General features: G+C 41.6%; 2 protein-coding genes across 6 annotated transcripts in view; one reads left to right on the top strand and one right to left on the bottom strand.

Moving 5' to 3' along the window:
• Positions 1–23,683, top strand: part of LOC130594434 (zinc finger CCHC domain-containing protein 14-like) — a 77,885-nt gene extending 54,202 nt beyond the window's left edge. Inside the window, exons 3-13 of one of the 2 annotated variants that reach the window (XM_057400314.1) lie at positions 9,093–9,166; positions 12,224–12,295; positions 12,487–12,596; positions 15,904–15,998; positions 16,093–16,147; positions 17,216–17,489; positions 18,877–18,968; positions 19,876–20,003; positions 20,594–20,734; positions 20,821–22,260; positions 23,546–23,683. In XM_057400314.1, the coding sequence (XP_057256297.1) occupies positions 9,093–9,166; positions 12,224–12,295; positions 12,487–12,596; positions 15,904–15,998; positions 16,093–16,147; positions 17,216–17,489; positions 18,877–18,968; positions 19,876–20,003; positions 20,594–20,734; positions 20,821–22,260; positions 23,546–23,601 (2,537 nt within the window). In that variant the 3' untranslated portion in view covers positions 23,602–23,683. Of the gene's footprint in view, positions 1–9,092; positions 9,167–12,223; positions 12,296–12,486; positions 12,597–15,903; positions 15,999–16,092; positions 16,148–17,215; positions 17,490–18,876; positions 18,969–19,875; positions 20,004–20,593; positions 20,735–20,820 lie in introns of both variants that reach the window. The other variant, XM_057400313.1, reaches the window with a different exon arrangement.
• LOC130594435 (microtubule-associated proteins 1A/1B light chain 3B) overlaps positions 10,273–27,749 on the bottom strand; it is a 38,422-nt gene continuing 20,945 nt past the window's right edge. The window contains exons 5-6 of one of the 4 annotated variants that reach the window (XM_057400315.1): positions 12,592–12,656; positions 10,273–10,502 (exon numbers count right to left, since the gene is read on the bottom strand). In XM_057400315.1, coding sequence (XP_057256298.1) covers positions 10,397–10,502; positions 12,592–12,656 — 171 coding nt within the window. In that variant the 3' untranslated portion in view covers positions 10,273–10,396. Of the gene's footprint in view, positions 10,503–11,989; positions 12,657–23,678; positions 24,416–24,441; positions 25,403–27,749 lie in introns of those variants that run through there. The other 3 variants (XM_057400319.1, XM_057400320.1, XM_057400316.1) reach the window with 3 other exon arrangements.

Genomic DNA, 27,749 nt, shown 5'->3' with positions numbered 1-27,749 from the left:
CTGGTTGTTGAATTGAGCAGAGTTCAAGCTGAATGTTTTCAGTGTCATCCTCTTAATATTTAGGGATTCAGAACCTCTTAGGTCAAAGTCTGAAGTGAGGATTTGGGGACATGCTTCCAGTGAAATCTTCCTCTAAAGGAGTCTTGAGGACAGATCAACAGTGTCATCTCTTTCTTGGCTTTGATGACAAAACTATTACAAGCTAATACTGCAGTTCTCTGATTTATTACAAGGGATTTTAGTAAATAAACATGAGACTGACCTTATTTGAGGTCCTGGGATACATCATTACCATCAAATTCTCAGCAGCCTGGAAGTTCCTGATCAATACCGGAGTTAGGTAGATCTCAGTTCTCACTTATCTGCTCATCTTACAGACTTTGGCCAACCATTTCTGTATGTGCTTTGAAAACCTAGTATTTGATCTGCAAGTTTTCTTCAGGCTTCCAGTATTGTTGTTAATAAATAATTTCAGTTTTGAGAAGTACGAGGCTAGTGAAATAAAATTAGTTGATATGAAAACAGTCGTGTGTGTGTGTGTGTGTGTGTGTGGCAGAAGAGGTTCAATGTATTTGCTGATGTCCTGGGTTCAGCAGTAGCAGTCATTTTTCTCCTTAGTAGCTGGTGCAGTGCTGTGTTTTTGACTTTCAGCCTGGGAACACCGCTGATAACACCGATGTTTTTAGTTGGTGCTAAGTAATGTTTACTCTGACCAAGGACTTACTGAGTCTCATGCTCTGCCAGGGAAGAGGGGAAGCTGGGAGGAAGCAGAAACAGGACACCTGACCCAAACTAGCCAAAGGGGTATTCCATACCAGGCTTTGGGGCCTGGGCTAAGGTTCTTATTTTGCTGTACTTCATGGTAGTGACTTGTAATACACTAGAATCATTGATCATGAAACTGGTTTGGCTTGCGTTCTCAGTGTGGTCATCACCTCTGTACTTTGGGAGTCATGTAATGGGAATTTTTAACAATTACACATCTTTTTTTCTTCCTCAGCTGGTCAATCTATGAAGAAGACTTTCCCTCACATCCCCTGCTCCCCCACCGGGCTATTTACAGCATCATTTGAGAATGCTAACGGTTTGGAATATTCTTTGCATACCCATGAAACCTGCCTGCTGCTTGTGCTGGTGATCAACACCTTGCTACACATACACTGTGTGTTTTAACCATGACCATACCAACCTGAGAATGCCCTATTTGTTCTGATCTTGAAAGTTAATCAGGCTTGGGTTCGCATCTGGTCTGAGTTTAGACGCTAATATAGGAGGACCACTGTCCTGGGTTCAGCAGTAGCAGTCATTTTTCTCCTTCTTGGTAGCTGGTGCAGTGCAGTGTTCTGACTTTCGGCTCGGGAACAGAGCTGATAGCGATGTTTTGGTTTGGCCAAGGACTTTGTGAGCCTCATGCTCTGCCAGGGAGGAGGGGAAGCCAGGAGGAAGCAGAGACAGGACACCTGACCCAAACTGACCAGAGAGGTATTCCATACCACAGCACGTCATGCCCAGGAGGTAACGGAGAGTTAGCCGGAAGGGCTGGGAGACTGCAGGGTTGGAGGAGGTATGGGTCAGAGCTTGGTCGGGCTTGGGGGGTGAGTTATCAGTTGGCTGGTGGTGAGGTGTTGTATTCTCTTCCCTTGTTATTTCCTTTATCATTGTTATTATTGGTGGTAGAAGTAGTGATTTGTGTTATACCTTAGTTACTAAACTGTTCTTATCTCAACCCGTGGGAGTTGCATTCTTTTTGATTCTCCTCTCCATCCCTCCGGGAGTAGGGGGAGGGCAAGGAGGGGGGGGGTGAGTGAACAAGGTGTCTGGCTGGGTTTAAACCGTGACAACCACCAAGAGATTTTCCTCGAGGCTGGACAGTCATGAGTGGCAGCGTGTGTGGGATCGTATGGGCAAGTATTTAGGCTAGTGGCCCTTCCAATGCTTTGGAACTTTGCCACTCAACAAGTGCAAAATCCATAAAAACTAGTAAAGCACTTAAACAAGGTGTGTTGTCATCCTGGTCATACCAAAGAGGGACAAATCATGGCAACATGCTGGGGCTTGGCCTATGCCTACAGAGCCCTGTTCAACACTATCCAGCACCTTCAAAGGGAAAAAGATGTCTCTGGATTTAATGGCAAAGCAACAGACAATGCAGATACTCAACCCCAAAGCACAACAGCTACACCAACCCCGACAACAGACACTGCAGCCATTCCATCTCCGGTGACAGATACTGCAGCCACTCCAAACACAGTGATAGACACTGCAGCTAAACCAAAGGACCAATCCGTGCCAATACCAGTTGCCCCTGGAAACAAGGGGAAAAGCAAACAAGAGGCACAAAGAGCAACCCGTGAAGTGAAGAAAGATGAAGACCCAGTGTACTTACTAGAGGGGACAGCATCTGAACAAAAGTTATTAATACAGGAATCAGAGGAAGAGGGAGAAGAAGAGATGACTTTTCGATCCTGGACCTCGACTGAGCTGCGGAATATGTGAAAAAATTTTAGCCATCTTCCAGGGGAGCACATATTCACCTGGTTGCTCTGATGCTGGGACAATGGGACCGACGGTCACAAACTAGAAGGTAGGGAAGCCAAGCAGCTGGGATCACTTGCTAGGGAAGGGGGAATCGACAAAGAGATTGCAGAAGAGAAACAAGCCTTCAGCCTCTGGAGGTGACTCTTGGCAGCTGTGAAGGAAAGATTTCCCTACAAGGACGATGTTATGAGTTGCTCAGCCAAGTGGACCAGGATAGAGAAAGGCATCCAGTATCTGAGGGAATTAGCTATTCTAGAGAAGATCTGTTGTAGGCCAGATGCCAGGGATGCATCTGTAAACCCAGATGAAGTTGCATGTACACGACCCATGGGGCAGGAATTTACACAGAGTACGCCATCATCATACACCCAATCATTGGCATCAGTGACCTTGAGTGAGGCAGCACCACGAAGAGTGGATGAAGTGAGTCTTCAACTCCAAGAGCCTGAAGACTCTCACCCCTTCCATCATTTCAGCTGTGGAAAAACTGTCCCAGGAATTTAAGCAATTGAAAGGCGATCTATCTGATATATCCAGCTCCCCATGTGTGCTGACCCACGTCTCAGCTATTAGCAGAAGGTGCCCTACTGCCTGAGGGAGAATATACAGGAGGTACATTCCACAGGGCACCCTATGGTTTTACCTGTAGTATCATGGAGAAGACTTGAGAAAGTTGGATGGAAAACCAGCCTCACTTTTGGTGGAACGGGTGCGTGAATTGAAGAGAACACCAGTCAAGGATGATCCTCCCAAGAAAGCTTTTGCTCCAGTCTTTGGTGAGCAGCTTCCCAGATGGAGTGGAAGAGCTGATTTTCGTCCAATTTCTGTGATAAGGAATTCTAATCCCTTTCCTCAAGACCTAAGTGGAGAATCTGATGATGGCTATTAGAAGGGCCCTGCCTCCAACCAGGTGGAGGAGAGGGGCAATAGTTTTTACTGGATGTCCTGGGTATGAACTTTGATGAAACCAGAGGAGCTCAGCAGTGACCAGACGAGTTCCGCGGTGTCATCAGCAGGCAACAATCCAACACTGCACACCATCCTTCCTGCTCTGAAAGACTTACAAGAGATGGAGCCCGACATCATGGACCAGATGAACTCAGCAGCCTTATAGGGATTGGTCCATGCACTAAGGAACTATATCTCTCCCTTTGTGTGTGTGTGTGTGCAAATATATATATATATGAAACAGAAGCGATGGTATATTGAAAAATGTGGGATCTGAGCATGACGTGAATGGTATGGAATAAGGGGTGGATATTGTCCTGGGTTCAGCTGTAGCAGTTATTTCTCTCCTTAGTAGCTGGTGCAATACTGTGTTTTTGACTTTAGCCTGAGAACAGTGCTGATAACACTGATGTTTTTAGATCTTGCTAAGTAATGTTTACTCCAGTCAAGGACTTTCTCTTTCATGCTCTGCCAGGGAGGAGGGGAAGCTGGGAGGAAGCAGAGACAGGACACCTGACCCAAACTAGCCAAAGAGGTATTCCATACCATAGCACGTCATGCCCAGTATAGAAACTGGGGGGAGTACCTGGAAGGCCCAGATTGCTGCTCGGGTTGGGCTGGGTATTGGTCTGTGGGTGGTGAGCACTTGAATTCTCTTCCCTTGTTATTTCCCTTATCATCATTATTATTATTGGTGGTACCAGCAGTTGGTTTGTGTTATACCTTGGTTACTGGACTGTTCTTATCTCAACCCATGGGATTTACATTCTTTCAATTCTCCTTCCCATGCCTCCAAGAGTAGGGGAAGGAAGAAGGGGGGGAGTGGCTGTGTGGTTCTGAGTTACCGGCTGGGCTTAAAACCACGACAGAATAGATCTTAGGGTTTTTTTGGTTTTTTTTCATTCTTCATCGTAACCCCGATAAAAAGCTTCTAAAAGATCAGAAAGTTGAAAGCAGGAAAGCTTTCTGAAAACAAGCAAATAAATAAATAATAAAAATCCGTCTTTAAGTTCATACTTATAAGCAGTTTCTCAGGTTCAGTTCAGTTGATCATTGATGGTTTTGTTAAACAAAAGCAACCATGAACAACTTTAATTTCATGTTCTTGTAGCCAAAAATATGATTTGAAACTAGCAAATAAACTGTTTCTTGTCTGTTTTCCTCTCCCTCCTTTGCCTGTATGTATGGGATTATAAATACTGGTGGGTTTGAGGGTTGAGTGGGGAGACTTTGTGGGTTTTTGTTTCCAGTTTTGGACAGTCATATGGGATTACCTTCTGATGTCTTATGGAAAACAGTAATTGAGTAATGCTGCTTTTGAAGTGTTTCTTTTAGCAAAACTAAATGAGGTAGCATATGAAAGTCTTGGTGTTACATTTTTGGTTACCGCTTCCGTGGAAATAAGGATATGGAAAGTATTTTATTAGGTCCCTTTTGTTAAGTAGACCTTTTCAGCAAAAGTTCAACTGCTGTATTTGTGTTTGAATGCCTGTTTCCATGAAGGCACAGCTTCATGAATGAAAATTAATAAGTGTTTAAATGCAAAATCATCAATTATGATTATGTACTTGGCCTCCTGTATAACACAAACTAAAGGATTTTAGTTAGGATTCTTTCCTGCTTTACATAAATGCTATGATTAATTTTTACTTTCTTGTCTGGTACCATGTCTCAAGAGCTGTACAAGTTCAAGCCAGTCTCTTGACACTCAAATTTTACTACCTCAGTGCTGGAGAACAGTGTTTCCATGCCACAAAAACTGAACCTACAAGCAGTGATTTAATAAAAAGGAAAATTATGAGCTGGATATGGAGTATAATTACTCTTTCAGATGGTGTGGTAAATTCTTCCTGGTAGTTCAGTGTCATTCACTTTAATCCAGTTGCTCAGCTCTTGTGATGTGCTCCTGGCTTGCAGTCTTTTCTGTGGTTTTCATCTAGTGTTGTACAGAAGAAGCTCTAGACTCCCATGTATGTTTTCTTTTGGTAAAGAAAATGGCTTAAAGAAAGGTGTTCTTTTAAAGCTATTCATGTAATCAAATATAAAGCACACTGGTACAAATGATACTGATACGCACAGTAAAACTAGTGAAAGATGGAATGGGTGTTTGATTTAATTCTGATTGTTAGAGCTGAAATATTGGATGTTATGAAAAAAAGGTAGCCTTCGATCAGCACTTATGTGATTATCTCAATTTTATTTTTACTTTTTCAGGAGGAATACAAAAAAAAATCTCAGTGTAGACTGAGACATTGATCTGTCAAGTCCTTTTACTGATTAGCAGGGGTTCCTTTTACTGGTTAGCAGTGGCTTGATCTAGAAGTTGAAAAAGAGAGTTACAAAAAACCCCAACCTACAATGGGGTATTAAGGTGTCTTCCTCAAATGATGTCTCTTCTGCTCTTGCTCATATCCACTGCATGTTTTACCCTGACCTGCCAGGAGTGGCTAATCTGAAAATGTTTAACTCAGTCTTTCACTTTATGTAGCTGCTGATATTTTGGGAGTAGGAGGAGGTCCAATATCCTGCTCTTTCAGATGGAGAGGATCCTTCTGTTGTGGGGTTGCTGAAGGTCAAAGAACAAGTGACGATTGCAACCACAACAGTGCACCAGCGTCAATATCGCCCCAACCGAGACTCCCTGATTCCCATCTATGAGCTGATCTGTAGACTGGAGAGCCAAGGAGTGATCAGTAGGACCTGCTCACCCTTTAACAGCCCCATATGGCCAGTGCGAAAGTCTAACGGAGAGTGGAGACTAACAGTAGGCTATCGTGGCCTGAATGAAGTCACACCACCATTGAGTGCTGCTGTACCGGACATGCTAGAACTTCAGTATGAACTAGAGTCAAAGGCAGCCAAGTGGTATGCCACAACTGATATTGCCAATGCATTTTTCACAATTCCTTTGGCAGCAGAGTGCAGGCCACAGTTTGCTTTTACATTCAGGGGCGTCCAGTACACTTGGAATTGACTGGCCTACGGGTGGAAACACAGCCCTACCATTTGCCATGGACTGATCCAGACTGCACTGGAACAGGGGCAAGCTCCAGAACACCTGCAATACATTGATGACATCATTGTGTGGGGAGATACAGCGGAAGAAGTCTTTGAGAAAGGGTGGAAAATAATCCAAATCCTGCTGAAAGCCGGTTTTGCCTTGAAATGGAGTAAGGTCAAGGGACCTGTACAGGAGATTCATTTTCTGGGAATAAAATGGCAAGATGGATGTCACCAGTTCCCCACAGATGTGATCAACAAGATAACAGCAATGTCTCCACCAACTAACAAGAAAGAAACACAAGCTTTCTTGGGTGTTGTAGGGTTCTGGAGAATGCACATCCCAAATTACAGTCTGATTGTAAGCCCTTTCTGTCACGTGACCCAGAAGAAGAATGATTTCAAATTTGCCCCTGTGCAACAACAAGCCTTTGAGCAAATTAAACGAGACAGTTCATGTGATAGCCCTTGGACCAGTCTGGAACAGGCAAGATGTGAAAAATGTGCTTTACAGCACAGACGGGGAGAATGGTCCTACCTGGAGCCTCTGTCAGAAAGCTCCATGGGGGACTCGAGGTTGAGACAAGGGGGGCACAAAATCACAAGATGAGATATATAAACCTTTAGAATCAGTTTTAAGTAATGTTCAGTTTGATGGCTTTGTAACAGTAGCAATGGAAAATTCCTGAGGTGCATGATGCATAGAAAAAAAAGTAGAGTACAGCTAGAGAACATACTGAGAACTCTTGTATAAGATAAACCGTTGTAGTTGAGGTACTTTTAGGCCCTTATGACTTTAGTACAAAATGAGTGTAAGGAAAACAGGCTAGAAGAACAGGACATAAGGATAAGGAGTATCTGGGAATGGCAGGTGTCCAGGATGGGTTGCAGTTAAACTAACTGATAAGTAGAAGGACAGGAGGATTGTTATGTCTGTGGTGTTAATGAACCAATTAAGCTGGTATAAACATTATCTACTGCATGTGCTTCAAAAACTGCCAGAAGTGATGAAGATTGTTGGAAGAAGTAAAGGGTCCTCAGAGACCACCACCACATATTTGTATGCATGAGTGGAAACTTTCTGGAAAATGATGTAATCTCTACATAGCCTCATGAATATGTATGTATGCCCAGTGGCTATATAAGGATGGCCTGTGTAGCAATACGGGGACACACATTAGGAGGAGCTATCCCCCGTGTCTCCAAGCGCCGCAATAAAGAATACCTGCTTGTCAACTTGAAAACTTTGTTGGCAAGTTTTTTCCTGGAGTTTTCTCTGAATCAAGGTTGATCCCTCAGCTTTTGGAGTCAGAGATGCAGAGGATCTGAGGCCAGCTATACCCCAACTAAAGAAGAGATACTGGCAGCCTATGAAGAGGTTTGAGCTGCTTCAGAAGTGATTGGCACTGAAGCACAGCTCCTCCTGGCACCACGGTTGCCCGTGCTGGGCTGGAAGCTCAAAGGCAGGGTCTTCTCTACACATCATGCAACCGATAATACATGGAATAATTGGGCTACACAAATCACACAACGAGCTCGAATAGTAAATCCCAGTCATCCAGGAATCTGAGAAGTCATCATGGACTGGCCAGAGGGCAAAGATTTTGGAATGTCACCAGAGGAGGAGGTGATGCGTGCTGAAGAGGCCCCACCATATAATAAACTGTCAGAAAGTGAAAAGCAATATGCCTTGTTTACTGATGGGTCCTACCATATTGTGGAAAAGCATCGGAGATGGAAGGCAACTGTATGGAGTCCCCTCAGACAAAGTTACAGAAACTGCTGAAAGAGAGGGTGAATCAAGTCAGTTTGCAGTGGTGAAAGCCATCCAGCTGGCTTTGGACATTGCTGAATGAGAACAGTGGCCAGTACTTTATACTGACTTATGGATGGTGGCAAATGCCCTGTGGGGGTGGTTGAAGCAATGAAAGCAGAGCAACTGGCAACGCAGAGGGAAACCCATCTGGGCTGCTGCACTGTGGCAAGATATCGCTGCCTGGGTGCAGGAGCTGGTGGTGAAGGTACGCCACGTAGTTGCTCATGTACCCAAGAGTCAGGCCCCTGAGGAACACCAGCACAACCAACAAGTGGATAAAGCTGCTAAGATTAAAGTGGCTCAAATGGACTTAGATTGGCTACATAAGGGTGAATTATTTTTGTCCCAGTGGGCCCATGACACCTCAAGCCATTAAGGCAGAGATGCAACAAATAGATGGGCTCCTGATTGAGGGGTGGACTTAACAGTGGGCACTTGGAGGGTTGGTGTTTGCTTCTTGATGTTATTAAGATAAGTCCATGCACGTTTGATTAGCACTCTGTTATATAGATGAGTGGTATGATAAGGCCATGAGGAACTTTGCATTTAGTGTATTGTTTGGGTGCTTGTTGAGACGAAGCCTTGCTAAGGCTGGAGTTGAAAGCATCACACAGTGGTGTTATCGACCTTCCTGTCTGCTGAGCGAGGCAATCCTGAACTGTGCACCTGAAGGACTTCCACAAGCATCAGGTGCTCTCAAAGCAAGTCCTGGCACTCACAGAGAGTCATCACTTTTGCATGCATTTAAGAATATCTGCTTCATTGTTCTGATCTCTTTTTTTTTTCATAGTGAGTGTTGAAAAAGTAGAACTAAAGGGACTGGCACACAAGAAGAATGAAAGAAATGTTGAATATTCCTTTGAGGTAAGTTGTTTTTTTTTTACTATGAAAGAAGGGAAGATAATAATACTTAAGGAGGATTTAAGTTCTCAAACCTCATTGCTAGATCCCAGAAATTGGTCTAGTGGATCTCCTGTGAGATAGATGGTAGCATTTTTTAATCAATGATTTGGAAGTAGTCATAAAATGCTGGTTATGAACATATGTGGATGATGCAGAGATTGTCCAGTTAGTGGGATACAGGCAAAGTATCTAATGCAGCAAGTTATGGCTAAGTATATATTTAGGAGAAAATATCATGCCACACTTACAGAACAGTTATCTATGTGCTGAATGCAGAAGCTAGAAAGAATTTAAGTCTTAATCTGGACAAATGTGAATTTAAGGCACTTTAGGCACTGCTGCATATACAGAAAAAGAGGTGGGATGGTCATTTAGCTTTGCATGCAGCTCTGAGGGGAATGGAGACTGGTGTATTCTTCAGGCATTACTGGTTATAAAAGGGGTGTTGAGGAGTACAGAAAATAGCTCTGGAAATTATTCAAAGCTTGAGGAAAATGCCCTGTAGTGAGACACTTAAAGAACTTGACTGAAAGATGATTTTCAGTATCATATAAAAGCATTTTCAAAGGTAAGAAAATGTTATACTGTAAAGGGGGCATCACCTAAAAAATCCACTGTGCAGGCTGGAAGGGCTTACTCTCACTTGTCTGTATGGACGGGTGAGGGGGTCTAAACGGTAGGTGACAAGGTGCATGGGAGATCCAGCGCTGCATGTGGGCGGACCAGCACATGGGTAGCTCGAATTAGCTCAGGAGTTGACAGTCGTGGTCGGACACTTCCTGATTGCCTAAGCAGCCTTTTTTCCAATCAGATTTGGATATCCGACTTGCCCTTGGTCATCGTGCTTGTAGTAAGCGTGGTTAAAGCCCTTCCCAAATCTTCGCTCATGAAGCCAAGCCATCAATCAGTCAATCTATCAGAAAAAGGCATAACAGGAACTGTGGTCTGGAAATTGAAGTCAGACTAATTCAAACTGGAAATGAGAATAGTTTCTTTTGAATGAGGGTGGTTAGCCACAAGCTGCTAGAAATGGCTCCCGCCCCCCCCCTCCTTTCAGTCAGCTTTTGGAGGTCCAGTCATTGCTCATAGTTTCTGTGGAGGGATGACTTCATTCTGTGAAGCCTTGTGTTAATAGTGGAGACTGAATTCTGGGTGCTGGTGAGCAAGAATGACAAACTGCTTGTCTCCCATCTAGTTGGAATGATGTATTCCAAAATTCAAAATGCAAAGCCCAGAAAATGTCTTTGGTTTGCTTAATGAGGCAGCGGAGCCAAACAGTTGGTGAGAAAAGGAGAACCTGAAAGCAAACAGCAGAATTTCAATTCTCTACGACTTTTACCAAAAAGAAAAAGTTATTAGATAAAACTACCACCCAAGATAGAGCATCAGTTCAGCATCTGCTTGTGGTGTTGACAGTGTTAAACTCTGTGACTTGGATAATGTTCTGAATTTTCCAAATCCTGTGATTGTTCCAAATATCAATATTAGAAAGGAGTTTTTCAAGGGGTTTTAAAAAGTCTTTATGAAGTATGCAGTTGTGGTGATTCCAGTTGCATATTAGCATCTTGTAAAGCATCTTTTCTTATTATAAATTTTTCTATAAATACCAGAAATTGCTTTTACCAGCTTTTCACTTGACAGCTTATAGCTCAAAGAATAATATGTAGTGTAGTTTAGTTAAGCTAATAAATTGCTGTTTGCTTGGTTAGAAACCCAACTATTAAATGTTTTGCTTAGCAGCTTGGGAATAGAAGGTCAATAGTGTAGTTTAGTGTTTTCAGCATCACTTCCCTGCAATTATGGTTCATATTTTTGTTTTATAAGTATTGAAATTTATAACAAGTTGGCAAAATGGAAGTCATAGCAAATATTGGGTTATTACAAAGCTATAAAGTTCTAGTTTTTTTCTGAAATTTCTCATGAATCTAAAAAAGTATTAATTTATCATGAATGTAAAAAAAAAAAACAAACAAAAAAGCCCCACCAAACAACAAAAAACCCCACAGGCTTTGTAAAACCAGCAACTGCTTAAGTTCTCTTTATCTTTTCCTTTTTTTTTTTTGTGTAGCAGCTCTTTAGAGAGGAAATTCCTCCATTATGTAATATATTTTGAAATACTTTTCTCTCACCAGTCTTTTTGGCAGCATTCTGATGGCTGGAAAAACTTTCTGTATATTTTCAGTTGTCATTGAAACTAGTGTCATTTGAGAAGATGGTCGTCTGATTCTTAACACATAAACCCAGCTTTCTTCCCTAGCAGTTCTAACTGCTGAAGATCCATATGCTTCCCAAATGCCGTGAACAGATACTTGAAGTCTGAAGGCATTTATCATTGGTCAGTATCATGCTGATGTCCTTTGTGGCAAGAAATCCTGGCTTTGGCTCAGTTAAACTAATCATCTACCAAGCAATAAATGCCGTTGTATCTAAGAATGTAATGACTTAATGCATATGAGAAGGGATACTGAGCCTTTTCCTTCTTCTAGGGCATATACAAGATGGTGTCTAAAGAGCATAGCTAGAGCAGGAACTGCAGGTTTCCTTTCTAAGGCTATACCTTTCTTTGCAGTGGAGTGATTTACTGCCATCTTCGATTTTGCATGGCATATGGAGTTGTTTAACTATAAATGGGCTCTGTTGTGCTGTGGTGAGTTGTTCATATTGTATATCAGATTCTACAAAGCAGGTGTTTTAACAGTAATGAGAGGAAAAAATCTATTACTTAGTCTGTTGCTTAATGCAACATCTGTAGCATGCAATAGCTGTGTAAACTATGGAGTGCTTTTTTAAGCATTTAGAATAGCTGTTAAGTATAATAACAGCAAGAACAGGGCAGTGAGGGAGAACTGAGTAATAGTTACTTGTGCGCAAAGAAAAAAAATTTCCTTATTGCTGTCACACATTGCAAACTTTATTGCAGTCTGGGGGGTGACATTTGATACCTATTATTGATCTTTTGGAACCAAATTTAAATCCCTGACCGTTAGTTACTCAACTGAATACTATTTACTTCCTAAGGTCCTGTGGTCTGATTCTTCAATGACATTGGTAACCAAATCTTCCATTGAAGTGACTGAATTTATTTCAAAGGTAAAGGCAATATGAAAAGTACTTTGAACATGGAAAGATATTTTATTCCTGCATGTAGTTTTGTTAAATGACATTTTTAAAATTAGATTGAATTTCATAAAATGTTTGACTTAAAAGTTACTGTGCATCGAATCTCATATGAGTAACAAGTCTTCTTTTCACTTATTATTTGTACTATACTCTACATTTAGCTATCTCAGCTGTATCCAGAAGAAAACTTGGAGAAATTCATTCCTTGCCTAGCTGGTCCAGATTCATTTTACCTAGAACGGAACCACATGGACCTGGAATTGGACCTTAGGTATGCTGGGATTTCTGTTGTTGTGGTTTTTTTTTCTTGACACTTGGCTTTTTTCACCGACTGAAAGAAAAAAAAACCAACCAGGAAATAGAAATAATACATTCATATTCTAAATTACTCTCAAGAAATTACAGTCTGATCCTAAGCATTATTTCTTGATGTTCTACTAATTCCAGTGCAGAAGAATTTTCCACGAATTCTTTCTTCAGAAACATAGATGGTAATAATATTCAGTATTAAGCTTCCTGGAGAACTGACATTTCCTCATTCCTTGTTCAAAACAAATAGAGGATCGTGGGATTTGTAGAAGCTTGGTTTGGGATCAAAAAATAGCCCAAACTGCTTTAATAAAAAACAAAAAAAAAACCCAAACCCACAACAAACAAACCCACACCCCAAAACTCAGCAAAAAGATAGCTGCCTGAATAGTCATCCTTCTGTATTGAGGGATGGGTTGTGGGGATTTTCCCCCACCACCACCACTTTAGAGAGGTGTGATTTTTTGTTTGTTTTTTTGTTTGTTTGTTTTGTTTCGTTTTGTCTTTTTGTCTCAGTTTAGGCTGTCATGGTATTTATTTTATTTTAGTTTTTAAAAGGTAGGTGTGTATGTATATGTAATAGCATTACATTTGTGGAAGCCATTAACAAATAAGATGTTTTTAAAGCATTAGATAGTACCTCCTTGAATTATCACAAATCACTTGGCCATTATCTAATCTAAATCGCCATTTAAAAAAAAACTTCATCTATGCCAGGTCACATCAGTTCTCTCTTTCAAAATACTGAAATAGTTTTGCTAGGAAAATTTGAGGGACTTCATTATTTTCATCTACTACTGTCTGTATCTATGCAAAGTATTAAATGGCATTTTAAAATACTAACTTTTATTAGAGCTTCTGCTGAACACCTATTTTCCCTAAGTTAAGAAAGACCACAGGCAGAGCCACCATGGATATTGGTTTTCCACAGTCAGAGCCAATAGATGCATGCCTAGATTATTTTTCATGGCAAACAGCATTACAGACCAGTCAGTCTCACCTCTGTGCCTGGCAAAATCTTGGAGCAGATTCTCCTGGAAGGCATGCTAAGGCACATGAAAAACAAGGTGCTTGGTGGCAGCCAGCAGGGCTTCACTAAGGGGAAATCCTGCCTGAACTGGTGGCCTTCTATGATGGGGCTATGGTCTGATGGACAGGGGTAGAGCAGTTGGTGTCATCTACTGGACTTGTGCAAAGCATTCAACACTGTCCCACATGACATCCTTGTCTCTAAGATGGAGAGCCATCAATTTGATGGATGGACCACTCGGTGGATAAAGAATTGGCTGGATGGTCGCACGCAAAGAGTTGTAGTCAATGGCTCAATGTCCGGCTGGAGACCAGTAACGAGTGGTGTCCCTCAGGGGTCAGTGTTGGGACTGATCCTGTTCAACATCTTTGTCGGTGACATGGACAGTGGAATTAAGTGCACCCTTCAGAAAGTTTGCTGATGACACCAGGCTCTGTGGTTTGGTTGACACACTGGAGGGAAGGAATGCCATCCAGAGGGACCTTGACACGCTTGTAAGGTGGGCCAGTGCCAGCCTCATGAAGTTCAACCATGCCAAGTGCAAGGTCCTACTCCTGGGTTGCGGCAATTGCAGGCACAGCTACAGGTTGGGCAAAGAAGAGATTCAGAGCAGCCCTGTGGAGAAGCACTTGGGGATGTTAGTTGATGAGAAACTGGACATGAGCCGGCTTCAGTGTGCACTCGCAGCCCAGAAACCAACCGTATCCTGGGCTGCATCAAAAGAAGCGTGACCAGCAGGTTGAAGGAGGTGATCCTGCCCCTCTACTCTGCTCTTGTGCGACCCCACTTGGAGCACTGTGTACAGTTCTGGTGTCCTCAGCATAAGAAGGACATGGAGCTGTTTGAGCAAGTCCAGAGGAGGGCCATGAGGATGATCGGGGACTGGAGCACCTCCTATATGAAGACAGGCTGAGAAAGTTGGGGCTGTTCAGCCTGGAGAAGAGAAGGCTGTGTGGAGACCTCATAGCAGCCTTCCAGTATCTGAAGGGGGCCTACAGGATGCCAGAGAGGTCCTCTTCATTAGGGACTGAAGTGATAGGACTAAGGTTTAATGGGTTATAACTTAAACAGGGGACATTTAGAATTAGATATAAGGAAGAAGTTCTTTACTGTAAGGGTGGTGAGGCACTGGAATTGGTTGCCCAATGAAGTTGTGAATGCTCCATCAGTGTTCAAGGCCAGGTTGGACAGAGTCTTGGGTGACATGGTTTAATGTGAGGCATCCCTGCCTATGGCAGGGGTTTTGGAACTAGATGATCTTAATGTCCTTTCCAATCCAAGCCATTCTATGATTCTATGATTTTAAATAGTCCTTTCTGTGCTTTGAGGATCACAGCCTATTGATGAGAATTAGGGAGGGTAAGACAGAATGCGTGTTGCTGCAGTTCAACAAGCAACAGTTTCTACAAATCTAGGTTAATGGATCAGCAGTCTATGTTCACAGAATGATGGTTGTGTCTCTGGAGCAGAGAAAGAAGCTGTTCTGTTAAATGCTACATATTTGAAATATTCAGAAATGAACTGTGATTTTTCAAGGTGGAGAGCACATTTGTGTGCATGTGTATAGTTGTATTACTTTTTACTCAAAGACTTTTTAAACTCGGCAAAGATATGTTCAAAATTATCTCTTTTTTAAAACATTTTTCTATATATTTTTGAAATCTATAGAAGATTTGGCCAAAGTTTTTGCATGGCTACAAGTTTAGTCATGTTGATAGAACACACTTTATACTTTGCAAAGTTTTAGGATATTTTCCCCTAGAAGAGGCACAGTAATCCCAGAGAAAATGTGACATAAGTTTTACAGACTTTTTCCCTACACTGCCGGACTATGCCTCTGCTCTTTATCTCCAAGAGGAGAAAATTAAATAACATATCTATCTATACTTTATGGTTGTCAGATTTGTGAATTTGAAAGGAAAATTTCAAGTTTATATTTGAACATTTTCTGCCTTACAGGTGTTCAGTGTTCCTAAATTAAGCATCTTTACCAAAATACTCAACAGAGTTGAAAGCAACACAATGGTAACATGTTTAAGTAGTATTCAGCATATGAACATCCGTACTTTGATTCAGTATTGCATGGTGATATTAATTTGAAAGGTCTTTTATGTTTTAATTTTAAAATTTCCAATTTAATTTCAAAATGTCATGTACATTCTGTAATCTTGATTGTATAGGCGGCTGCAAATCAAATATAACAGAATGGGGGGGGTGTTTGCTTTTGATGAGCATGCAGGTGTTTGGCACCATTACCTTCCCATATGGTGAAAAATGACCACGTTAGAAAGTTCTTCAGCACTTCATCTCCTTCACAGCAACTTCAGAGCTCAAGTAAGTTTAAATAAAGTTTCAATTTATTTTTTTTTGTACTGATACACATTTCATAAACCAATGCCACTTGTAACTTCTGTTTCCTGTTTTTTAGATCCTGGTGACCCCTCCCTTTATAAAGTAGGAGCTACACTGGGAACATCTGGAAGGTGAAACATTTATTATGTTTAAATTTGTTCTGATTAGTTGTAAAACCCCATCACCTCAGGAACTATCTGTCATTGGCAGTTATGAAATCAGCAGTGGCTCTCTTGCCCTAAGAAATGTGTATATTCAGAGAGAAGAATTTAGGGAAACCTTTTGACCAGTGTTAACATGGGAGATGAGATCAGAGGACTGCAGTGTTCCTGCTGGCAGAAAAAGCCTATGAACACCTGCTCTAGGCAGCCTTTCTCTGAAGGTTTAAAGCTTCAACACTTTAAAGTTAAAGCTTTAACACTTCAGTGTTGAGCTGTGGTGATGGATGATGTCTTTGTGATACACTGCTTGCTGCAGAAGTTGTAATGGTCTCAATCACATACTTAGAAAGAATTGTTTTGCATCCGAATTGTAGGCGTGTCATCCCTAGTACAGGTCTTTGTGGGCAAAGGGAGACTAGATCATCTCTGAAAGGGTTTTCTTCTCTGTACAGCATGTTTGAATGTTTCCTTGTACATCAGGGTTTTTCATTTCAGAGGGAGGAGGAGACCTCTTCCAAGGGAGGTAGAAATCAGCTTTTGGAAAAGGAGGAAAGAAATTCTTTTGCCTTTTGTTAGGATTTAGCCAACTCAGAACTCATTCTCTTAAGAGGCAATTTTAATTTTCTCCAACAAAACCCAAGACCCTCCAAGGAGCCAATATTGTGAATTATTTTGCTACCTCCACATGTAAAATTTCCCACAGGATTATATTTGGGCTTCTTTTTAATAATGCGAAGAATTACGATGAACCATGGCCATTATCTCTAAACTTATTTTAAATCGCAGAGGTAGTAGAACATGCACTATCTGTGATTATAGAAGGAAACCTCTGCTTAAGCTAAAGATAATACTATTTGCCCTAAACTGCACTGGTTTTATTGTGCTGTTGAACAGCAGAGAGATAAATCTGTAACTTGGATCCAACAGTGCAGGTTTTACCAGAAATCCTGGAAGTGGTAGATTTGTATGGCCGTAGTAGCTGAACTATGGGTGAGATGGATTCAGTGTGCTAAACTGAATTATGTTATTGTTTTGCAGACCTATATGTGGAGTGACTGGCATTCAGTCTTCTCAGAATCACATTCAGCACTCAGCTGCTGCTGCCGTTGCACTACCCCACTGTTCCCATGCAGGAGGTACTGGCTCATCGTTGGCCTATCGCACCCAGGTGGACACCTCTTCTTCACCCATGTTAATGTCTTCCAGTCCACAGACCCCTCAGATGCAGGAGCAAAATGGGATCTTAGACTGGCTCAGGAAACTGCGGTTGCACAAATACTATCCTGTCTTCAAACAGCTCACAATGGAAAAGGTAGGGCAGTAGGTTAAGCAAAGGGAGACGGCTTTTAAATCATACTTATGTTCTCTAGTGCAGAGAGGCTGCAAACATCTGCATCAACAATTGCAGAAATTATTAGCAAATACTGTGAAGGTTTTGCTCTCTTGAAGCAATAATATTTTGATGAAATCCTTTCTATTTTGGCTCTGTGTTGTGTCCGGGGCCTGGGCTGTTCCACAGCTGCCTCCTGTTTCAGAATTCTTAACTGAATGCTTGAAGATCCAACTTGCATGCGGCCTTAGGAGCTATGCTTTGGCTCCCCCTGTTCATCTCTTTGATATGCAGTACATAACTAAAATTCATAAAGATTTTTTTTATTCTGCTTCTTTGTGGATTTTTCTCTGAAAATATTTGGTTATCCTGATTTAAAAAAAAATAGATTCAGAGACTTTTGACATGATCATTAGTGTGGCATGTACCTGCAAGTGAACGTGTGGTGTTTTTTTTTCTGCAGAAATTCTTGTGGAAAACTAATCACTTCTGTATTTACATAGTAAGAGTCACAAATGGTATCTTTGTTTGCTGGCTTTTATCTAAATGGAATACCTTTACAGCGTTTACCCAACTCCATCTATAAAATTCATGTCCTCTTACTGTCTTGAACGCCCTCCAGTGGAGCAAGTGCTTAGGTTGAGCTAAATCTAAATTGGGGTGGCTTTGTGCTTGCTGGTTGTAGTATGTTGTATGGATTTAATTATAATCTGTTACCAGAGTCATCTGATTCGATTTTCTTCATTATGTGAGGGAAATATATAGGAGGTTTTTTCCTTAAAAAAGTAGCAAAACTGTGCATATTCTAGCGTGTTTTAAAAAAGCATGTGTTGTTATGCATACTTTGCTGCCTTTAATTTTCATTACATTATATTATAAATGTGTATATTCCAATTTCATATTCTATGTTTATATTTTATTTTAAGATTTAGTTTTGGAGTATATTTTCTAATTAAGCTGATGAGATGATTGCACATTGATTTCTATGTTAAATGACACAACTAGGTAAACTAGAGTGGTTTTGTTTGGGGTTTGTTTGGTTTGGTTTGGTTTTGTATTCAGAGAATCATATCCTTAAACCCATTATAGCACAAAGTTCTATTTAAATTATGTATACAAATTACTTCATCTTTATTGTGAGTAGTTAATATAAGCACATGCCTAATTAATCTATGTATGTTCTTTCTTTTGTTCTGGTCCCCCACACTTTCTTCTACATTGATTCTATAGTTAAAAACTAGAGAGTTTCTTTGAATTAACACGTTAAAAAAATGGCTTTAAAGTTGCTTTTCAGAATTCATCTCTACTGAAAATGTACATAAGAATATTCCAGGCTGTAAAACTAAGCACACATTTTTTTCTTTACAAGTTTCTGAGTCTTACTGAGGAAGATCTGAATAAGTTCGAATCCCTCACCATGGGAGCAAAGAAGAAGCTCAAGACCCAGCTAGAGTTGGAGAAGTAAGTGTGTGTGTGGGAGCTCTTTTTAAGGCCATAAGATATTTAACACAAGTTCCGTGATGGTCTTTGCTTTCTAGAGCATAAACCTATCAGGATTCCCAGCTTTAAATATAGGTAATGCTTATCTCCCTTCCTCTGAAGTTGTTGGTTACTTTGAAAAGCTCTTACTGGATAATATTTAGTACTTAGTGGTTTACTGTTGCCTGTTCAGGGTTGTGGTAAGGATTACCAAATGGAAAGAATTTGTGAACTCTGTTTTAAAAGGATACAACGACCCAGTTGTAACATAAATACCTGTTGTCACCTGGTCTCAGGAAGACCACAGCTTCATGTGGTGAAGGTGATATAAAAAAGGTGACATAATATTGCCAGTGCTTTGTGCAGTATTAATAGCCCTTTGGGGAAACTGATGCAACAGACTGTCCTATTTTTTGCATCTCCTCTTAGAGGGAAATATTTATTCTGAAGCTACTGCAGTTACTTACAAAGTAATTAAAAACCCAAATCCATGCCCATTTATCAAAGCTCCTTGACAGCACTTTTCATCAGTTTTAGTTTTTCCAAAGTGTGTTTACGAAAAGAAAACTTTGGGCTGCATTTGGCTTTTCTCTTTGGTTTTGGTGTGCATGACTAGGCTTTAGGATGTGCTTATGTGATAGAATTTAGTCACTGTTCGGTGATATTTTCCCTTGTACAAATAAAAGCATTAGTAGCTTCTTGCCAGCAGTTATATTTGGACTATGTGCCAAGATTGATGTGTTTTCCAAATGTTTCCAGTTGAAATTAGCATAGCATTTAGTGGATTATTTAGTGGGCTCTGTCTGCTTCAGTTTCATTCAGAAATCGATTTATCTGTTGTGATTTAGCCAGTTTCTGTTTCCTCATATGCTTCTCCATCACCCTATAGAGAAAAGTCAGAGAAACGGTGCCTAAACCCCACAACACCTTCTTCAGTTACCAGCAGCGGTGTGGCAAGGGTTCCCCCTACTACACTCGTAGGGCAAATCCAGAGTATTCATGGCAACCATGCTTCAGGTAAGAAAGAGGAGCAGAGGACACTGCTCTGCTATCAAGGCTGAATGTGTCCTTGCACAAGAGTAAGCTCATTCTTACTGTGCTTTTTCACCAACCTGCCATAAGCTTTTTCTTCCAAAATGTCATTGGCTTAATGGGAGCAACCAAAAAGTCTGATTCCTTACTGTGAGGGTGGTGAGTCACTGGCACAGGTTGCTCAGAGAAGCTGTGGCTGCACCATCCCTGGCAGTATTCAAGTCCAGGTTGGACAGCGGTTGGAGCAACCTGGTCTAGTGCAAGGTGTCCCTGCCTGTGGCAGGGGGTTGGAATTAGATGAGCTTAAAGGTCCCTTCCAACCCAAACCAGTCTGGGATTCTGTGTATATGTAGTGCAATAAAAAGTAGTTTCCTCCTCGTGGTTTCATGTGAATGGCTGGCTGCACTAGTCAGCAACTCCAGACTTCTGCTCCTTAGCTGATGCATGTGTCTGTAAACCTTGACCATCACTGTATGTTACATGGTGTCATGAAACAGTTGTAATTAGGTACTGCCAAGTAGGCGTTACCACTCTTGTTTGCACTCCCTGATGGCTTGTACACCCTTTATCTGCAGAGCTGCGAGTGGATGTGGATCAGCCAGCACACCCACTGCCCCCTGAGGGCAGCTCTTCGGAGTACTCCAGCTCTTCTTCCAGCCCCATGGGGATCCAGACAAGGGAAGAGAGCTCGGACAGCGCTGAGGAGAATGAGAGGCGTAAGCAGAACCAACCAAAGAGGGTGCCTGTGTTGCCCAGCTTTGTCTAATGAAGCAGTTGTATTTATAGATGTTTCTGTCCCTAGGTTTAGAGATTCACTTAGATGGTTCAGAAAAGGAGAAGTCAGTGATGTTACTGAACCATTTCACTTCAAGCTCTACCAGACCCACAGCTCAGGTCTTACCAGTGCAAAATGACATGGGCTCCAATCCGTCCAGCCACCATGCTCTGCCCATGCAAATGATGTCAGCAACCTCTACTCACATCACCCCCATTCGGATGCTAAACTCAGTGCATAAATCAGAGCGTGGAAATGCAGACATGAAGCTACTTTCATCGTCTATGCATTCTCTTTTATCTTTAGAAGAAAGAAATAAAGTTTCTCCTGGATCTAGGAGCAGCATAAAAGTGGAAAAGAGCTTTGGAAATACAGTGGTGGATGTAATGTCTGCATCTTCTCCCCACCAGCCCTTGCAAGTGCTGTCAGGGGCCACTGAGAACATCTCACCCACTTCTACTATTAATTTTGGTCCTCGAGCCAAAGCTGTGCATGCTTCAACTCTGGACAGAGTGATAAAAACAGCTCAGCAGCCAGGATTAATAGTAGAAACGAGTACTGCTGCCACTGTAACATCCAGCACGGTCTTCCATGTGGCTCGTCCACCCATCAAACTCCTGGTGTCTTCATCTCTTCCTACTGATTCTGCCATTGCTGGACAGACTTCCTGCTCCAGTAATATGCAAATAACAGTGTCTCCTGCAATAATAAATCCTCGAACTGCTCTGTACACAGCCAACACCAAAGTTGCCTTTTCTGCAATGAGCAGTGTGCCAGTGGCGCCAATTCAAGGCAGCTTCTGTGCAAACAGCAACACAGCCTCCTCCAGCAGCCACCCCTCCATGTCTTTTGTGACCATGGCCAATCTGCCCAGCTGCCCCGCACCCAGCTCCAGCCCCACGCTCTCCTCTGTTGCCGAGAACAACTTCTACAGCAGCAGTAGCAGCAGTGGATCCGCAGGGAGCATCCCAGTACCAAACCAGAACCACCACCACCATCACCACCAGCAGCTTCAGCCGCCTGGGTGCATGGTGTGCAGCTCCTGCGGGTGTAGTGGGAACTGTGGATCAAGCGGTATGACCATCAGCTACACTAACTATTTTCAGCACCCGTTTTCAGGCCCGTCAATGTTTACTTTTCCATTTCTGCCCTTCAACCCTTTGTGTAGTAACAGCTACATCAACACGCAGCAGTACAACAGCAGCACAGCATTCCCCATGGTCCACACCACTTACAACAGTGGTATAGCACCAGACTCTGTGATGACTGGACAGTCGACGTTTGCGGTACCACCAGTGCAGAACTTTATGGCAGGGACAGCAGGGGTGTATCAGGCACAGGGAATGATGGGAAACAGCAATGGTTCAAGTCACAAAAAAAATGTGAATCTCTCCTGTTACAACTGCGGGGCTAGTGGTCACAGAGCTCAGGACTGCAAACAGCCTCCAATGGATTTCAATCGACAAGGTAAAGCAGAAAGAGGGACTGATACAAGACATGGCTTACACATGGAGTGCTGTGCTTAGCCAAGGGAAATGGGTGCATGCCCTGAGGGCTGGAGGGAGGCTGATGGCAGTGCCCTGTCTTTAACTTCTGATTTGCATAAACAAAAATTTGTTCTTGAAAGCTGGTGGGGTTTAGCTGTATTTGTAAATTGAACTTGGTTTTGTGCAGACCCAGTGCAAGGACACAGGGCCCAAGTATGGTCCAGGGTCAGACCTGGGTGCTCTGAAAGGCAAGGGGAGAAGCATGGAGGGAGGGAAGGAGCTTCTGTTGATAGGTTGCAGCTGAACTGTTGCTGCTTATACCTTGTCATCCAGGTCATCTTTGGTTCTAATGGCAAGTTCCCCTGGAAGTTTACCAGCTGAACAGCTCTGTTCCCCCTTTCCCTTCCTCCCCAAAATAGTAACCTAAATGAAGAATTACTGTTCAGATGCTCCTGAAGGTCCTGTGTTTGCTGCTATAATTTTTTTTTAGGGCATATTGCTTACACAGTTATAGCCCAGGCTTCTTCAGGAGAGAGATGAAATCCTTAATTTCAGGTGGGAAACTGCTAAGATAGAGACATTACTTTTGCTGAGAGCACTTTCTAGTCCCATTTTAATTTATTTTGATTGACATACTGTGGTGGGATAATTTGCATGTGGTATAGGTTTAAAAAATGAAATATGAACTTTTGACTGGAGGGAACTGCACTGAGGTGCTCATTTTACACAGTGTCTTGTCTGTAGTGGGTGTCTGTATTTGGTTTTATATGGTGCAGACAAGTATTTGAACACTATAAAAAGTTACTCTAGTTTTGAGGCAGCAATTGAGAGCACTGCTAAAATGTACATAATTAATGGTGTTTCTGTGGATAATATTTTGATAGTGGCCAATGGGGAAGAAGCGACACTGCCTCATCAGTCCTAATTCAGAGAACTTCAGAAACACAGTCCAATCATTTTTAATCTGAATTTCATTTCATTAATTAAATTTCCATTTAAACTATCCCAAATGAATTTTTGCCAGCCCTAAAACTATATCTAAGCCAGTGACGTTGACTGTGTAAAACCAAGCTTTGATTTTTAGCTCCACCAGCTGCAGATATACGTTTATCAGCCTCTTCTGCAGCTTCAGTGGCATGCTGCAAGCCAGTGTTCTACTGTAATATTGTTCTGTGTCTATGAAGCAGTTTGTTTTAGAAAGTGCAGGGAAGTAATGGATGTGAAGGGGTTGATGTTGTTTAATTCTTCTGTTTCCTCTCCCCCAGGTACGTTTAGGCTGAACTATGCTCCTCCCTCTGAAGGTCTTGACTCCACAGACTGATATTTTATCAACTGGCAAGAAAATACTGTAAGCCATGGAGATATAAGGAGACTGAAAAACAAAACTGAAACTTCAAGTTGCTGTTAAGCTTAATGTATTTTTTTAATCCAAAGGTGCTTTACTTTATTAGACTAGGTAGAAAATCTACTTAGGGGTGCATCAAACCCATTTTTGATTGCCAAATTCAAGCTTGGATCTTTTTGTTGGAACTTCTGAGTACGTGTCATAGGATTGATGGATGGTGGAGCTGGCCTGATGCGAGTACAACATCTAAGGTACTTTCTTTTTGCTGGAGCACGTTTCCATATGCAGACTTCTGAAGGTGAAATGTCAAACTCCAGGGCAACTACATTCTGAAGTGGAGGCTGAAGGTGGGAGTAGCTGTTTGCCAGAAGGACTCTGGCACCCTTGGGCTAGGTAAAATGTCTACTTTTTTTTCAAAAGTGATCAGGCACTGATCTCTGCGATTTTTAAGGATTACACTACGGAAGAATGTAAAACTCTTCAAGCTTTCTGCACTTGTAGCAGACAGTATCACTATGAGACCAGTGCAAGAGGCAAAAGTTCCAATTTTTAACAGTTGGCACCAGTAGGCTATGTGACTTAACCACACAATAAAAATCTGAAGTAAGGCTCTCCTTTCCCTTCCAGAAGAACACACATGGCAGTTTTGTTTTCTTCTGGAAACAAACTTGTACTTCATTGTCTAACTTATTACTAGATAGTGCTAGGTTCCCAGCAGTGGAATAAACTTAGTTTCCAAGGGTCCAAGTCCCAGAGACTCCAGAGTCATAAAGGCTTCAAGGATATATTCCTGTAATACACAAAACCTTTGTATCCTCTTACTGTACATAGGTCTCTTTCACAGAAACCTTATTATTCTGCTTTTGTAAATGAATTTTAAACCATCCTAAAAGGAAAAAAAAACAACAACAAAACCCTCTGGCAGCAGAGTTTGTAAGCTTTTGCTTTACTTTATATAAAAAATACCCCCTTGACTCCTACCCTGAAGCTTTTGCTACAGGATTCAGAAGTGGTAGAAGTCAAACATGTAAAAGGTAGTAAACTTCATTATTATCAAGACTTTGGAGGATTACTCGTCAGCCTCCGTTGCAATAGATTGTAGATGACTAGCTTTGGTGCTAACCACTTAGTGAACATCATTTGTGGGTGACAAATCTAAATTAGGACTTGAGAGGAAGCCAAACAAATCTTGAACTGCTAATTTGAAACAGTTTGGTCCTGTCTGGTTAAAAGAAGGTACTAATCCTCATGGTTCACCCAGGGAATCTGATGGCATTAGATGGGCGAGGCCTTCTCTTTAAAACATCTGACATCATAGCAACATTTGCTTACTGTAATTGAGAAGACACCTTGAAAGTCTGAAGCCTTGTTTATACTTGGAGATATTTCTTACACCCATTTAAACCACACCAGGACGAAGAGTATTTGTAGTGGTGCAGCCGATTTTGCTTGGAAGCAAGGGAAGTTGTATCGGAGAAGTTTGTAGAGCTGCCCTGAGGGGCCTTAGCAGTGAAACATTCATGTGAGGGGGTGACACACTAGCTTGACAGCTGAGACCTTTCTGGACCGTGTTCATAGGAAAGAAATGTTCTGGGCCATTCTTCAGTCCTGTGTTCTCAGAGAGAGGTTGTCAGCCTCACCAGGGAGGTGAGCAGGAATAAGGAGCGTTGCTGGAGAGGCACAGCAACATGAAATGGCCAGGAACCAAGCTCAGTCCAGGTAGTGATCTGTGGCTTGTAGTGGATTTGGCTTCATGGAAACCCAAATCTAAATTTGCCTAACATTCAGTTTTAAAACAAACAAAAAAAGAAGATTAATTTTTATTCCTATGCAATGAAGAAGAAAGATTTGTGTATCCCCAGCCCAGCTCACGTCCTGCAATACTGCATGCACTGTGGAGATTCTTCCTTCGCTCTGCCCGTCATAGAGGAGGTTCCCTGAATTCTAACAACCAACCTTCAGACCTACAACACTGAAGTGACGAAAACTGACAATGCAATTTACTTTGCCTTAATGAGCTTGAGACAACGGTAGGAACAATCTGTCATACTGTGTTACGCTAAGGAAACATGCAGTTTTCAGTGGTGATGTTTACTCTTTACAGCTTGGAGGGTCTCTCCAGTGGCCTGGAACATGTGCTGAAAGCTAAACCTTATTTTATTGGGGGGGGTGGATTCACTTCTTTTAAACAATATTTTAAAACTGAATTGTATTTAAGTAAACTGTATTTCAAAACACATGCAAGTGTTACAATCCCTCTCAAAATAGCAAAAATCAACAGCAAAAAAAATTAACACTAATTTCTGTACCAGTTGTATTTTGATTTAATGCCTAAGGCTGGGCTCAGTGTCTTGACTAATATTTCTCACAGTCTCAAAACTGTAACAAAAGGACTGTAAAACTGAATTTCTGTTCAGCAAACTGTTTCATTCCTTTCTTCCGAGCTTTCTTTGGGATAGTTTCCTTTGTGTAAAGTTAAGGCTGATGTTTCTTAAACTGGCTTCTGTGTACTTTTAGGGAACAGTTTTAAATGGTGGAGTCTGGGTTTAGAGTAAGTTCAACTTCAGAGGTCTCGAGTACCTTAAATCAGCACAAGTGTTTGATGAGCTAACAGCAATTCCCAAGCCTTCCCTACACCCAGTGAGCTGAGGCTCCAGATCTGTGAGCAAATGCTGTCCACTTTAAATTACCAAGAACATCCCAAGTTGGTAAGTCTGAACAGAGTACTTTAGTACCATAAAATAATCTTTACATCTGTTTTTAAAGGCACAAATCCATCTTTTTAACCAAAAAAAGCAAGGCAGCTTGTTTTAGAATTGTAGTTCCAGCTTTACTGGCTGAAAGAACCAGTTCTTAAAGCCTATTTTTATACATTGAGAGATGGGGATTTCAAGTAAAGCTATTTATTCCTGTCTGTGTCCTAGAAGTATCAAAAGAATTAATTCTCAAAATGGATTTCACTGTGGAATAGAAGTGATTTTTAAATATAAGGTGGAAGGGACTCCTGAGTCCTCTCCTGCAGGGGCACAGAGAAGTTAGTGCTCAAGGGAGTGAGTGATGTGCAGTGCATTCTCAGAAGCGGTTTCCATTTGGGAGTGTTGGTGATGGAAAGATTTTAAATAGGATGGAATTTCCAGCAAGCTCCTCCTTGCACTGGCAGTCTGCAAGTTAAGCGTTAATAAATAGGCTAGGCTTGCCACTGAACAGCAGGAGGGCAAAGAAGGAAGCCTTGTTTTAGCAAGCGGGGTATGGATCAGAGTTCCATGAGACTTCTTCAAACAGCATATTGCACTCCCCTTTATGTGAAACCTTTTCATACCATAGTCAGTAAATCTTGGCAATTTAAGTAAGTGCTAGACTTCCAAAAATAACAGTCTAATGCTAGGCCTTTACCATTGCCCCAGTTCCATTCTGTGCTATTCCTGGCTGGCAAGCTGCAGGGTGAGAGGGTACTTGGAAATGAAACGGGGCCTGGTGGCATTCAGAGCAACGCTCCTCCCCAAAATAAACCTGACGTCATCTGAACCCCCAGAGCATTGGTCCACTACCTGGTTTTTAGTCTGGAATGCTGTTAAATGATAAGGATGTGGACAGAGAAATCTGTGACTGAGCACTTCAAGAGGCCCAGAAATATGTTGGGTGGGTGAGGCCACAGCCCAATGACACCTCCTGTACCAAACCCTTGGAACTACCCCTTTGCTCCCTTCCATTTTTCCTAACATAAGGAAGAACCATGTTGGTACTGAAGCAGAAAGCAAATCTTGTGTGTTTGCAAGTGCAGTTTAACAGCTTCTCTTGAACATAACTTTCCACTAGGAATGAAAGAAACTCCTGTTACATTTGAGCCATTTCTTTTACTTCGGTCAATTCTAGTATTACAAATTGCGCATGTAACTTTATAAATATTTTAAATAGTTTTGGAAATATTTAATATTCAGCTAATTTGATTTTGAATTGTAAATGTCAGGTATTCTGGTATTGGGATTTTTATGTTTTATTATACTTTGTTAAAAGTAAAATTGTACATTTTTAGAATGTTTTTATCTGAGTAAATTTAATGTATGGAAAATAAAGAGTTAAACAGAATCCCTTTGTATTTTTTGTTTTGCTTGGGGGGGGGGGGG

Source organism: Pezoporus wallicus, unplaced genomic scaffold, assembly GCF_028554395.1.
Source record: "Pezoporus wallicus isolate ANWC-B61680 ecotype Strahan unplaced genomic scaffold, APGP_CSIRO_Pwel_v1 contig_3048, whole genome shotgun sequence".
Taxonomy (NCBI): Eukaryota; Metazoa; Chordata; class Aves; order Psittaciformes; family Psittacidae; genus Pezoporus; species Pezoporus wallicus.
The sequence above is the reverse complement of the archived record's forward strand: the minus strand, read 5'-3'. Positions and strand labels throughout refer to the sequence as shown.